General features: G+C 31.9%; 1 protein-coding gene across 1 annotated transcript in view; it reads right to left on the reverse strand.

Annotated features, from left to right (window-relative positions):
• Positions 1–391: 391 nt before the first annotated feature.
• Positions 392–16,363, reverse strand: part of LOC145662944 (uncharacterized) — a gene marked incomplete in the record, with an annotated part of 1,119,390 nt that continues 1,103,418 nt past the window's right edge. The window contains 2 exon segments of the mRNA XM_081728979.1: positions 392–9,640; positions 15,621–15,810. Coding sequence (XP_081585105.1) covers positions 8,968–9,640; positions 15,621–15,810 — 863 coding nt within the window.

Genomic DNA, 16,363 nt, shown 5'->3' on the forward strand with positions numbered 1-16,363 from the left:
CCTGATAAAATTTACATGTTACCCAGAGAAGTATACGCTTTCAAACAAAAAAGTCAAAAATCGGTGAATATATGTCAGTTATGTTTGAGGGTACATCCCCATATATTATATATATATATATATATATATATATATATATATATATATATATATATATAGGGTGGAATGAGAACTGTCTGGGTATAAGGACATTTTGATTAGCCTTTTCATTATGAAGATAAAAAGGTCCTTACAGTTATATTGATATTACTACCCAGAAAAAAGTTATAGATGGGAAACGGAGGTGGTATCCTTCATGGCGACCATTTTGTATTTATGAAAACATAAACGGTATCTGCCACAAATTCAAACAAAACACCCTGTAATACACTATTGCATGCATTATTAACGAACTCATTCGCACCATTGATACATTTCGTTCATTCAAAATCCAACAGAATTACATCTGCTCCTTGACTATATTATAGCTGCATGAAATGGGCCATTTACTTACACAAATTAAATATGTAAGAAACAGAGAAAGAAAGAGATAGATATAAATAGATAGATAGATAGATAGATAGATAGAGAGAGAGGAGAGAACAACGTATTTCCTGAGGTAAGAAGGAGGGATGCTTTTTAATCCGTTTATGAAAAAAACTATACAAAAGCCTCTGCAATACAAGTAACTCAAACCAACTGCATTTTATTACATTTCTCTCGTAACTGATGGTGGGTGGTGCGTCTTGTCACTTTATAATTCTTTATTGGGGCCGTCATACTTCGAACTTAGCACCAATTATAGCATTAAAATACACTTGTGCCCAAAGGTTAGTGTGAGTTCTATTGATACACAAGCAGAACATATACATGCACAAGGAGATAAGTATATGTTTCAAGTGTTTTCTTACAATAACAAGTATCTATATCCACAGCGCAGATAGTTTTTGAATGAATATAATTGTAATAACGATAACAACATAATATTTTATAAGTTTTAATATATGAAAACATTTCTCACAATTAACATTACAATCTATATTCATATGTATATATATTGTATGAATAATTAACAAAGTCTAAATGTATATAATTGTCATAACATAACCAATTCAGTTATTTGATTTTATATTTATTTATTTTTGTATTAAGCAACACTGAAATAACAGTGCTGAATTAGAATTCAAAATTTGTTCTTTGGTACAATTCAGTATCAACACCCAAAACATAACATATAACACTACAGTACTTAAATATTTATTAGAATATTTAACTCGCAAACAAAGCGTATCTATGTTGTTGAGGTTAGCTTGGTCCATGAGATTTAAATATTGTCTCGATACGCTCAAAGATATAAAGATATTACATTTTAAGAATATTGTTAAATAGGTTATAAATATTGTATGCCAAACATAACAATAAGTGTTATTAAATTACTAACAGTTTTTGTTAAAACATAGCAATATTTTCTTTTCTTAATAATAAAGTGTTACTTTTTATAGTCGTGCTTTGAGACTGAAAGTGGTAAGAATATATTTTATCATTAACGAAATGTTACACCTTTATACATATGTAAGTTTGTTGCTGACGTTCTCATTAAACCCCAATCAGTCAATGAATCAATCAATCAATTGGATGACATCAATGAATCAATTTTGCTACGTAAACCTATTAGATTAGTAGATTAGTAGAAATTAAAATACATCCTGTTTGTAATTTTAAACGAATTTGGAATTAAGTGAACTGTCTCAAAGACATGCACCTAATTAGGTATTTATATTACTTCTCTAGTAGCAGAGAAAATTTGCAAACCGCTTGCTGTAAGCTTGCACTGAAAGTCTGCAAGCTTGCATCCAGCTTGATTGGAAACCGTGCAAGCACACCGTAACGAGGATTCCAGTAACAAAGTTACATGGGAGTAACTTTGCATTCAGTGTTCCATTCAAGCTTGACTCAAGCGTTTTACGCTGGCGGCAAGTGAATAGCCAATCAACGGCCAATGATACTATGACACCCTGTGAAGAATCTAAAGTACCGCTTCCAAGTACAAGAAAAGATTGTCTGAAAGCACTCGTTGAAAGGACGAGCGTAGGAAGCCAAAAGCCAAACACCCAACTGGCAAAAAGCTTTCTTGCTACTTGGGTTTGGTCAAATTATTGAAATGGTTGATAAAACTTCCTCAATCTGGGTAATTTCTTCACTTGAAAAATTCTTCAATATTAATTATTGGCGTTTAACAGAAACAAATTTGTCCAAAGATAAGACATCGTTAGAACTTATAGAGATACACGAACTGGTATGCGTGAAGATAAAATCTCATGCGTAGTTTTTGAAAACATGGAGAATCAAGTAATTTGTAAACATAAAAAAATGATGCTATACTAGAACCATGCCACTTATTGGTGTCAAAACTAATATCTAATGTAATCTTATTAAGCTGTTCATTATGGTACTGTCAAGAAGATAGTACATGCTATGATTAATGAGATATAGCATTAAATTGTTATTAAATCTTGAATTTTGATTTCTGTTTAAATAAAATATTGATCAACTATACATGAGATCGAGCTGAACAAAATAACATACTTTAGGGTAAGTTCTCACGTGTTTTTGCGAAAGTGTGTGATACTAAAATGTTTGTCGCTTGTTCCCAATAGTAACTAACTTTTATTTTTATTTTACTTGTTACTTATTTACGTACTATATATGTAGCAAACTATGTTGTCGACTAGTATATTGTTACTTGCCTTCTCCAAATGATGACTACAACTTCTATACTCACACAACTTAAAATTTGAAGTGACTCAAATAATTTGAAGTGGTGTTATGTGGAAATTTACCAACTCATTCAAATAAAATATACTTCATAAAGCACAACAAAATTTTCCATTGTTAAATAATTGAACAATTGAAGACATGTACAACTTTAAGTATACGGCTTATTATTTTTTAAAGAAAAGAAACCAAATACTAGCTAATGGTTATAACAAAACTAATTAGTTTTGTTTTAATTTTGTGAAAAGATTTTCAGATTGCATTAATTTATATACGATTAACCAAAATAAGGTGAAATTATTACATAATATCAAATTATTCTTAGATATTCAAAGTACAGTTAGTCGTCAATGTACGACCTACTTTCGTTGCAACTACCTGGTCGTAATCGATTTGGTCACAATGAGCCATGTGGTACCCTATTATAATATCTAAAATACCATTTTGATCAACTGTCGACCAAAGATTAAGTCTGAGGATGCACTGGATCAAAATTCCCACAAACTTTGGACGTACAAACTCATACGAATTAAGCAAGTTAATTAATGTTTACAGACACGGTAACGTTACAACGTGATCATATGAATAAGCATCTTTGAACATCAATTAATTTAATTCATATAAATTAGCGAGGTTCGCAAAACCAAGTTTCGTACAAATTCTGGTCCAGTGTAACCGCTATTATACAAATATTTTTTCACGTATAGTCTTCAATTCTACTGATTTTTTATTTTATCTTTTTCATTATTCATTTTAGAGTTTTTAGCTTTAGATTTTACTAGTTGAGATTCTTTATACATTTATATTTTCATAATTTTTAAGACGTTAAATTCAAACACTGTCTACATATGTAAATATTTCTTTATGTACGAAACATAAAATAATATTAATTAATGTATAAATTAAAGAGCAGAGACTTTTTACATCTAAGTCCAACGGAACAGAAAAAAGATGTTCGAAATTATTCAAAAATTTAGTTATCCAAAAATATGCTACATACTTAAGTGAACAAAGCTATTGTTCCTACATGGAAGAAACATTATGCAGTATACTTTAAGGGAGAATCTTATTCGCGTGAAACAATACCACAAACAAAAGGACATTTACTCATACATAAATTAAGTCACACATGCCACGGAATAGTACAGTTCCACACATACTGAATTCACACGAATCCACATAGACGAGTAATAACCTTAATTATCTGTTCTTACCTTAAAAAAGTGATCTTCGTTTGGTTTGAATTGTTTTTACACTGCCAAAGAAACAATTTCATTTATTACGTGCCAGACGTTATGAGTACATTTGATTGATATTCAGTAGATCATCTTAAGAACAGATGATCACATTCGAAATTTTCTACGATTTCGGAAGATTCAGATGAGGTTTACATAGCCCGTTTCTTTACTTCATTGCCAGTCTCATCTCTCTATGTTTTTCATCATAAGATAGAGTGTGTGTTTATGTTACTGCTCACTACAGCTGCCTCTAGATAGCTGAAAACCAGTTGTAACAGCATTCTGTTTGCAATTAGTCCAACACTAAGAATTCTAGTACTGTATTACCTTGATTTAACCTAACACGAGGTTTAAAAGTTCGATTTATCCACGACTTTCTACTGTTGTTCTCAATAGTTTGCAAAGGAAATAGACTTTTATTCGAATTATCCAAATTCAAATTAACAAGAATCCGCTACAGATAATTTTTAATCTTAGTAGTAGATTTCTCAGTAATTCATTCGTTATTGCTTTTATTATAGGTAGTTGGTAATAGTAATCACCTAACTAACCTTTACAACCAGTCGTACGTCACGTCGGATTTAAGTCAACGACTAACTGTAGTGGTTTAAGGTACCTATATGAGTAGTACAGCGAGTACCAGCTAAATACTTTTTATTCCTTGTTCATAGAAATGTATGTAATAGCAAGGATATTATCTTAAAAGTATTCTCGAATGTCATAAAATATAATATATTTATACCACTTTGAGTCTCAATAGTCTTATGCATATACATATTAAAAGGGTTCATTAAAATATAAAAATAGTATTATATTTATTTACATAAGTGTTCTGCATTTATTTAACTCCTTACAAGAAAATATTTTGTAATTTTATTTTCACCATACTTCAAATAAAAATATAAATAAATTTGGTATGGTTTCTATAATGTTCTTAAATTTTCAAATAAATGAATCATAACATTCTTGTTATCTTAATACAGCAACCAAAAATATTGATTGAAATTATTAACAAGTAAACTTTATTATTTACGTATTAAATAGAACTTAAAAGTGTTATACATGACTTAAACTGACTACAAAATCGTAATTATAATTGGCATAATTTCTTTTAAAATAAAAAGCTAACATGCTTGTTTAAATACAAATTCAATTTTCATTGTGTTAGTAATACATACAGTTGCATGTATGACACAGTTGCATAAATTCTCGTTTGTTAACATAACAAATAATGAAAGCAGGTTTCCTATCACTGGATATTTTGATAGAAATCACAATATCCAGTGAAAGAATCCGATAAATATAATCACTTCCCTTCTTACGATACGATAACTTTCATTTTAAAAAAAATCTAAATTTAATTAAACTTGGTATGTTTTCTTTCAGGTTTCTTAAATCCAATCTCAACTTGAATTTGACGTATATGTACAGAATCAGACAATGCAATGAATTTTCAGGATATCGTTCTTAAATATTTTCCATTGTTTTAACGAAAAAACATTGTTTTAAATGTCTCAATCATCCTTATTGCTTGAGATTAATAATTAGCCAAGGCTAATGAAGTAAATTTATCACCCTTCTCCGAAGAAGCATAGTTTGATGCACTATGCCACAAAGATTTTTCTAAAAAACATACGTTAAGTATAATGTGTTGTTTCCAATTGAACTGTAAAATTATTAATATTCATTCCATAAAATATTAAATGTAAAAGATCATACTATAGCTCAACAATAAAGACTTGCTAGCTGGCAGAAATTGAAGTTAGAGTTAAAATAGTATAACAATTAGTTAGATCGTGAAATGCAGTTAAATATTAGACTGAAATTATTTCTTGTAGATAAACTGTTATAAGTATATATCGACCAAATGTTGCCTTAGCTTATAAATTACAATTATTTCAGTGTCTTGAGATATCAAACCGTTCTTGTCGGATAATGAACATAACTTCGTAAGAACATAGCGGCATTACGGATCATTCATGTTTCTTCATCTCTGAAATATAATATGGTTAAAGATATTAACCACACACTTCTTTCTTTACTTCTATCACACTACATTTTAGACTAACACTACTATTCACCATAACTTATGAACAATAAACAAAGTAAGTGATATAAATTACTGATAAAACTACTTTTGTTTAATACAGTATGTTAGTATGAAGTAAATTTTTATGTAAAATAATAAATTATTTTATTTCGATTTTCAAGCATTGAGTATAAATGTAAACATCGAACACTAGTAAGTCTTTTTCTACGTTAGCAATTCGTAGTCGTTGCTATTTTCAGCGTTGTTAAAGATATTGTTTTCAGATGTGCAATCTGAGCAACTAGATTTTTTTATTCATTTCTGAAAACTATGTGATCCTTCCAATAGTGATATTATGCATATATTGAAAAGTGTTCACAACCTTTCGACGAGGTATATGATGAAACAGTTAAAAATTCTTTTCTACCTATGAGCTTCAGTTACAATACTTTGCTTTTATGGCACAATACTCAGGAATATTTTGCTTTTATCGTAATACAATATCCACATTATTTCGATCAATATTAACTATTTAAAATTGCATTAAGTGTTGGTTAAATAGAAAATAATTGAAGTTGCGATCGCTATGTTATTAAATATTAGTAATTATGTAAAAGCGGGGTTGTCAACTTTCCCCTTTTATACGGAAGTTCTCGTATTAGCACAGTTTTTACCTGTCTCTTGTCTCCCGATTTGATTTAACAGGGAGCTCATAGCTGATATACGCTTAAAAAATGATAGCAAACGTTAAAAATAACCAGCATAAAGCATATTGCTCACCTGTAGCGGAAATGCAGGTTATGTGACTCATACTACAAGGATAGTTCCAAAAGTTACTCGACTGGTACAGAAATGTCATACCACTGGTAATAACCCGTTCATGACTGTACGACAGATACTGTATCTTACTGCAGTCTAAGCAACAACAGCCGTGTGGACTGAAACTTTGTTATATAGTATACAAACTTAACGCAAAGCGACAGATTTAAGTTACTGCCTTCAATAAACGAACACAGTTACACAGTTGGAACTGATACATCATCTCATTCACTGATGATAATATATGTTATGAACTGCTTATTACCACGTAGCGTGATAATTAAATGTCAGGACGATTTTTTTTTTGGAAATACCCTCGAAAGATTCTGAAAGAGAGTTAGAGAGAGAAACCCGTATTACATAAGAAACTTTGTAATTAATTTTATATGAACTTTGTGTAATAAAAAAGTTTCAAATGTATGCATATTTATTCACTCGTAATAGCCAAAGGACATGGCAAAAAACATGGTAACAAAATCTACCATATTTTTTAGAAGAAAAAGAAGTTGGCATCCTTATGTAAAGTTAATAGTCTGTCTCACAACAATCGTTACAATAACATGTGATTAGACATTATTTAATGTTACCTTGATAACAAAAAAGTGGCCAATATCTATTCTATTCATGCAATTTCATTGTTGATATGTTAAGCTGCCCACAAAGGACTACAATACGCAATTAAGTTGACGTTTAACAGTGGATTTGTGCTATTATTTTTAGCTTTTTGGATTTGAGTTGTTCGGGACCACTTACTGTAACAATAAGCAGCTAATATCTTTATAAGAGCTATACCAGATAAACGTAAATTTTTGATACTAGGTTCAACTATTTTTCATTTCACGAAAATAATATTTAAAAAAATCATCCTATTGAATAAAAGTATTTTGAAGTATAGAATGATGCTATGATGCTTTCTATTCAATTTATATAAAATAAAACAAAACTGAAGAACTTCTGTAAAAAAAAAATGCAAACACACACAAATTTAACTTGTCTATCAAATAATGGTACAATTAATCTGCTTATAAAATTTTCTCGTCAAAATTTCGAAATTTTTAAGATTTTGCTGAAAATTTAATATTTTCTCGAAAGTAATGCAATGAATGTATGCGAAAAGTTGCTATTATTCAACTAATACGTCTCAAAGAAAATACTTTTTTGTTCTATCAATGAAAATAGTTGAACATCACTTTAAATCTTTTCTTGTTTCAATACATTTTGAGATAATGTTAATTTTTAATTCAAGTAATCACCAAAAATTTAAGACATGATTCTGACAGCAAACACACCGACATCTATAAATCATCGGGTACATGGAAACACTACTCACACATTTAAAAGGGAAATTTTAATGTATCATTAACAAAACAATCGAAAAACATATTTAACGAATGTGTGTGAAACAGACAATGCAAATGAATTTAAAGGGACATACAGCAACGTAAATATAAATAATACTTTATCTTTTGCAAGATAAGGCAATTTTCTATTAATCTCTTACTATCCTGATTTCAGTAGAGGGTGATCAAAAAGATGCAATCTTTTGGCTCTTCACTCATTTAAGAAAGAGGCTGGTTTTTTAGTATTACGAGATACTTAGCCCAATAAACGTGTCTTCAGCAGAAAGGAAACAGTTTATAAATGGTAAAGCACATAGTAGCTATTTTGTCTTCAAATGATTATGCTGCATGATTGTGCATTAGGCAAGCGCTCTGGTGGTTGTACTAATCTTTAGAAGTTTCTCTCTCAAAGATTGCTAGATTACTTATATGCGATGTGTAGCTCGTAATATGGATGTACAAAATCAGTAGGTCATTTTAAATCACCCTGTACTTTTATATTCAATCTAGTTTTTTTCTTTTAAAATATTATCTCAAAAGAAAGATGGTCCTTAAAACAATTTACGTTTTGATTTTCACTGTATCTTCAATCAGAAACAATATTCATACTTCTTTAACCTCTTCAAATATATACTATTGAACTTCTGATCTGATGAAATATTCAGCGCTGAAAATTGTAACGACATTCAGCGCTGACATAAACATTCTTGTTTATCACATACACTTTTACTATATTCACCATACAAACACACTTAGCTACAAGCGTATTACGAATTTTTATCCACTTTCATACTTCCGTGGCCTTTTGCGACATTGTTGGAATTTCATCTAAGTTTACACCAAACGTTGTTACGGTGCTACACAGTCTTGCTGGCGACCCTGTCATAGTTTGAGCAGATTGTGCCTTTGTTTGTAGAGAATTGGAACCACTTCTAGTTCTCATTGGAGAATTTGATTTGACATTCTCAGAGGAACTTCTTGAGTGTAAACGGAACGTGGAATCACTGGAAGAGTAGTTGCTGATGGAATGCAATGGGGAAGACCGAGGAGTGATGGGAACAGCACATCGGCTATTCGCCCGTGAATCATCGCTTAGCGTTGACTCTAGTTGCCTATCGTCCAAGTCGATAAGTTTATCAGTGTACACTGAAGCGTGACGTCGCGAGGCTGGTGTTGTGGGAACTGGTGTAACCATGTATTCGTGTTGTAGACTATCCGAGTTGGACACTAGACTACTATCTTCACCTCCGCTAATGGGCGGAGGCATGTAACCGTGCGTTTCGCAGACATAACTGGGCACTGTTGGAGTGTAATAATGGTTAGAAAGCCGTGGATCAGGACCTAGTCCATGTGCAGGGCAGTAACCATTTCCTATAAGCGGGGGAGGTGGTGGTGGTTCTATGTCTGGATCGCTAAATCCACTTGCAGGAGATAAAATTCCTGAGGGTGGTGGTGGTGAGCTAAAAGAAAATATAACATAGTTATTGTTAGAAATTTATAACACAGACACTTAATGCTATTTGACAGTGACATACCGTTTTCAAGAAATTCCGGGAAAGAGAAACTTTAATTACAGAATTGATAAAACGTTAATTGAAAAATAGATGGTTAATAACTTATGGAGACAGAAGGTAAGAAAAAAAAAGTATTGACCACACCTACCATGAGTGGATGAAACTAGTATGGGTTAAGACCTTCGATTTAAAATGAGTCATAAACACTTTGTTTACATCTCGGACCTAGTTTTTGAAAAACATGTCACAATAGTTACTACGTGACGTATTACATACGTTAATAAAGTTGTGTCGATGGTAATACAGTTCATGGGCATAATAAAATTGTAATTTATAATTATGATATTAATATGCTCATGAAGCTTATATTGGTATCTGTTGCTTACATTGAACTATTATGCCGGTTCTTCAAAAAAAAAAAAATGTAGATCAGACATATACAGGGCCGTAACTTGTGGAGGACAGGGGTGCAACTGCCCCTCCAGGGAAGCTCGCCGCCGTTCGAGGGGGGGATCCCTCTTTTATGACAAACTTTTCTTACTCCATATACAATACGAACATGAAATTATAAATGAAGCACCAAAGATGTTCACTACGTTACATAAAAGGTAAAACAAAAATGAATCGTGGGCCCATTTCATTTAAAAAATGTCTACTATTAGGGTCCTTAGAAATAATATTTATAGGTATGGCTTTGAGATTTGTCAATATTGTCCCCTTATTTAATTTATCATGTATGGAAAGGGCCGAGGGACGTGCGGAAGAGTCCTCAAAGAGTAAGAGAAAGATGGAAAGAAGGGGCATATTTTCGAATTTTGCGGGAGGGCAGAAAAAACTTTTTCTAGGGGGCCCAAATATTAATGCTTGCACCCCCAGAAACAAATTAAGTTACGACGCTCGACATATAGATAGATAACTAGTGAAAATCCTGGAATTATGATCCATGATCAATCGAAGCTCTTTAATCCATGCTAGCTGCATCCACTCCTTATTCCTCTTATGCTTATTACTAAGAAACAATCGACTTCACAAGAATTCTATTGCACAAAGTCGACTTCACAATCGACTTCACAAGAATTCTGTTCTCTGCTAGTTCCTCACTTGTTAACTTTGAAGAATCGAGCTATTGAACTAAATGCAGGAATATTAAGAATTTGTCTATATGATTTTGATACTTTTCCGAATTTTACTAATGACGGTTATGAAGTGAAAATTGGGTCTAAATAGTATTTGAAAGTATTACAGAAAACCGTTTTTCTTTGCTCTAATTCAGTGCTTATAAATAAATATCTTTCTATCTGTGAATGTACAGTCTTGTTAAAAAATCTGGTTACCACTAGTGGTGGATCTAGAAGGTAAAAACTGGGGCGCAAACCAGAACCCAAACTATGATAATTATACAATTTTGCATGAGTCCTGCAGAAATTTCCAACTTAACTCTCTTCCGATGGATATTATGGCCATAGAAATATGATCCTATTTTTAGATTTTGATTCAAGAGATTATGATGAAGTGGGCTTGTAAAAAGCAAGTGCATTTTTTTAGAAAAAGAACCAAATGGGACTTAGCACCCTAACTGTTTGGTAAATTTAAAAGCAAAGGAAAATATCATATTTATGAAAGCATCCCACTGTAGATAAGAGGTATTCTGCAATATTACTATGAATTAACACACAAAAATCCAAGGATCAAACACATACAATCGATATACTTTATCGAACTTAACAAAATTATATGTGGGAGAAAAACAAATTTGCTTCTTGTGCGTACGTTAACTTGAAACTAATTCTGAAGTGTACACTAATCAAGGTTTCAAGACGACAGTATACAGTACGGTTAATGAGAGATAGCCCAAAATTGTGATCTATATTTGTTTTACTAAGGTATTGTCTAAAGGTAAAACATATATCAATCGACAGAGCACATTGATATGAAAAAATTACATTTCTAAAAGCCAATTATCATGCGTAGGTTTCGAGAAAATCAGTAAAAGCAAATTTTTTCGTACGTACGTTAACCTGAAACTAATCCTGCACTTAACACTAATTAAACTTGCAAGACGACAGCATACAAGGGCAGTATGTTTAATGAGAGATAGCCCAAAATTACGATCTAAGTTTATTATTTGTTTTCTTATGATATTGTCCAAAGATAAAACATATCAATGGAGAGATCACATTGAGATGAACAAAATTAGATGTCTGAAGACGAATTATCATGTGTAGTTTTCGAGAAAATTGTGAAAAACAAAATTTTAGGCAGATCTCAGTTACTGTTATTTAATTTCTCCTATCAGTGATGAACATACTACTTGTCAATTGTGGGTATTCATTTTGGTGTAACACAATACATTTAAAATCCTTCGTAGCTTCATTAAGGGTAAACAAGATCAAAAGCAAATTGATTAAACACTGAATCTGTTTATGTTTTACAGTAATGTTAAAAGTACTTTAAATTTCAAATTAGTATATTCTAAAATGAGTGGAGCGTTATTGCCAATATTAATAATTACAATTATAAAACAAATCAAGTTTTCGCTATACATACTACAGTGATCCTGATGACTATTTTTCGTGTTTTTTAGTGTTTATTATCGCAACAATCCTGTATGATTTTACCTAAGAGTTTCTAACTTTATATTAATGTTCGATTTATACTCTGCAACAAGATTTTTAAAACTTACACAATTAATCTTTTTATCTTTTACTTTCTGCCAATAGACATTTCTACTTAATCTTATCTTCGCTAATTATTACTGATATTTAATACTGTATTGCATATTTGCAACTAATGATACCGGTAGATGTATAAATGGAGCCCACCAGACCTCTCAAGATTTTAAAAACGAAGGTTGGAAGTAATTTCGTTACCCGATTTGCAATTGTCTCTTTTGATACTGGGAGCTCCTCCGTGGCTAAACGGTTAGCGTACGCGCCTTTGGCGTGGGAGACCTGGGTTCGATTCCCGGCGGGAGCTCATGTGGTTCGGATTCCACGTTAATCAGTAGGTCCACGTCTCATATAGCCTCGCTGCTGAAAGGGACGCTAAACTAAAATCAACTCAACTCAACTCTTTTGATACTGGACGAATCGTTGCAAGAAGAAGCATACCGAGGGAACGGGTTAGAATTTTAACCTATTAGAAATACCAAAATGTGTAAATTACAAAATATATTACATGTATCTTGTTCATTATAGCTTTAGAAATATTGGGTAGTATTAACAAAACAAAACTAACCAAAGCACCAAATACTTGTGTAAGAGTTTTCGGCACCATAACACCACCTTCGACGTTAATAATCTGATGAAGTTGATGTTACACATATTGCATAAACTGTTACACAAAGTATTATATATATATATATATATATATATATATATATATATATATATATATATATATATATATATATATATATATATATATATATATATATTGGTACTTCGGTCAGTTTTGTTTTATTAATATTGTCGTACATATTACAGTTTTGAATCTTTTAAATGAAATTTCTACAATTAAATTATCTCCCAGAAAATAATTTTCTAAGCACGGTATATTTTGAAAAGATCTATTGCAAGCGAAGAATTCCTTTGAGTCATTTAGGTATACAACTTTATGACACTAATCTTCACTTTTAATATTTGGAAATGGATATTTCTATACTCATATCTATATATATAAAAGAGAACGTACAAAATCCTTTGTCCGCTCATCACGCTAATACGGCTGAACCAATTTCTTTCATTTTTGGGGGGTTATTAGGATTTGGACCCTAGATGGTTTTTATCATATCACTTTAATTTTTAATTACCAGTGTCTTGAGATAATTGACCATTCAAGTGTCCATAACGTACAAATCCTTTGTTATTAGTTCATCATAGGTAAAAATAAACGTATTTATATGCAACCCGCATGACCGTGTCACTAGGCGGGTTAACATAAATGACAGGCGATATACAGCGGAAAATAGCTTGAATCTTCTGTTTAAAATTTTTTAATTGATTTGCTTATTTTTACAGACACTTTTACAATATGCCAGCACCGGGATGACCGCAGCGAAGCGGGGCGGGTTAACATAAATGACAGGCGATATAATGTTAAGATTTACTGCAATCTTCTATGGTTTTTATCATATCACTTGAACGCGAAAAAGTAAAAATTATCTAAGTAACAAAGTTTATTGCGTTCCGGGGTGACCGCAGCGAAGCGGGGTGAACGCTGCTAGTTCATGAATAAGAAAGTTAATTTGGTCATATTTACATTTATGACATTAAAATATTTTCCGTACGAATGTTAAAGGAATGTATGATAAGTTCGAGGAATCATACAAAATATGAGGTACAGCGTAAAACTGTGGCTAAACAGTATTTATTTGTTTTTGATCATTATGTTCTACTGTTTTCTCCTTTAGGTTGAAGGAGATAATGAGAAATACATATGTGACGAAAGAACAATAATAACACTCACGACCTGAGTAGAAATCAAACCTGCAGAATACATATTCAGTGATTGCCAGTCCATACTTTACTCCATTGGATCATATCAACAGGTTGAAACAATAACGAAGTACCTCGGAAATGTTCTAGAAAACTGCACATTCTGGTGGCACCGACGAAAGGAAAAGAAAATGAAGCAGTTCTAAATAAACCTGTACGTGTCCGTTAAAGAGTTTTGAATTGTTTATATTCACCAGGTGAAATGTAAATGTTTTATTGTATATTTATTAATCAGTTAAAATTGTGTGCCACTATCTGAAATTTTAAAACATCTTTTCTAAATATAATTGTTACTTTAAAGATTATATTGTTTTTATTTAATCTTACGCTACGCTCATCCCTACTTTTTAAAATTTTATTGAATAACTTAAGGACAATGAAAGATATTGAAAATATGAAAAATGAGCCAGATAATATCTACAAAATGTTATTAAATAAACTAATAATCGTTCCCGAATCTTTTCTTATAGATTAGATATTTGGATGCGCAGTTCATGATGTCATAATTTCGGGTACCCAAATTTATACACTATACATAGGAAATTGAAAACATTTTTTTTTCACAACAGTTTTTGTTCCTAAATTTATGGGCACGTGAAATATTCCCATTCAAGACAAATTTTCTTTATTATAGGGTTCGTTGAAGGCAGGTTTAATATATACTAAATATTTATCCTAAATATATAGATATATGTCTAGAATCAATATTAACAGAGTAATACCATATTAATGAAGACGATAAATGTCGACTAAAAGTAGGGAATTTGTGTTATTCAGTTCAAAATCTTTTGTCGTCGCGAATTCTGCCGACGGATTTAAAGCTTAAAATACATAAAACGATAATCATGCATATTGTTCTGTATGATTGCAAAACATGGTCGCATATCCTAAAAGAAAAAAGTCATTCTGACGAACATTGTTAGGATCATCAAGTCTAGGAGGCTCAGGTGGGCAGATCATGACGTCATGTAGCCAGAATAGAAGAAAGTAGGAACGCTTTCAAAGTTTTAACTGGAAGTCCAATCGGAAAACGACCATTAAGAAGAGCTAGGCGCAGATGAGAGAGCAATATTAAGATGGATCTCGCAGAAATAGGAATACAAAATAGAAACTGGATCCAGTTGGTTAAGGAAGAAATCACTGGAAAGATTTTGTGAAAGCGTCATTGCACCTCCGGATTCCATAGGCCATATAGTTAGTTAGTTAGTTAATATATATATGTATTTATAATATATGTCTGATATAGTCTTCACGTTAACACAAGTATATTTGTATTCCGGATGTGTACGGAAGTGATTACAATGAATTCAACTCTTCAAGATGACTGCAGTTTGTCTGGTAATGTTATCATGCCTAAACTAAAAAACTGTACTTCTACTCATAACATCTCTATCTTGGTAAACTAATTACACAGTAACACAACTACTTACTCAGAAATAGGTTTAGAAATATAGGACGGACTTCTGCCAATTGGTCGTAATGGCATCATTAACTCTTGCTTTTGAGCAGCAAGTTTCCGGCGAGACCTCTTCCGGTGACAAATACAGAATATAATTGCTGGTAGCAATACCGTTATTGTTCCCATTGTTATGCCCACAATTAGAATAACTTGGAAGTAACCTGTAAATATGTAAGAAAATAAAAGGCATTAGGTTCATTACAAAACGGACAACAGAATTTCTTCTACTTTAGAATTCCCAATACAAATGGCTTTGAAAGTTGATCCTCCTTTCAGACAACGTTTGGTATAAAATAGACAAGATCTCCAGAAGAAACGAAATAAATTTGATTGCACCTCGTGCTAACAACAACACCTTCAAGTTTGTGTGAATTATTATTTGCAAAACTTATTCGCAGAGGATCATGTGCAAATGTCATGTTACATTTTTCGAAAAAATGGGTTTTAGCGGCGGATGAACGTCTCCTCTGTTTTTCTTGCTACACAACACATCATTAAATTGATTCCTTATTTGAATGAAGAGATTCAGAAACAAAAAAGGGTGTATATTACACGGACAAACTTGCGTCTTCAATTTTCTCCAACTGTACAATTTCTTACATACCACCTTCACCCACTATAGTGATCGCGAGGAGTCGTGAAGCTTGACCTAGATCTACCAATTTTACCAACCAACAACCAGCGTTGTCGTTTTGCTGCTAAGTTTCATTTTAT

The sequence above is a fragment of the Thermobia domestica genome, chromosome 10 (genome assembly GCF_964235325.1).
Source record: "Thermobia domestica chromosome 10, izTheDome1.hap1.1, whole genome shotgun sequence".
Taxonomy (NCBI): Eukaryota; Metazoa; Arthropoda; class Insecta; order Zygentoma; family Lepismatidae; genus Thermobia; species Thermobia domestica.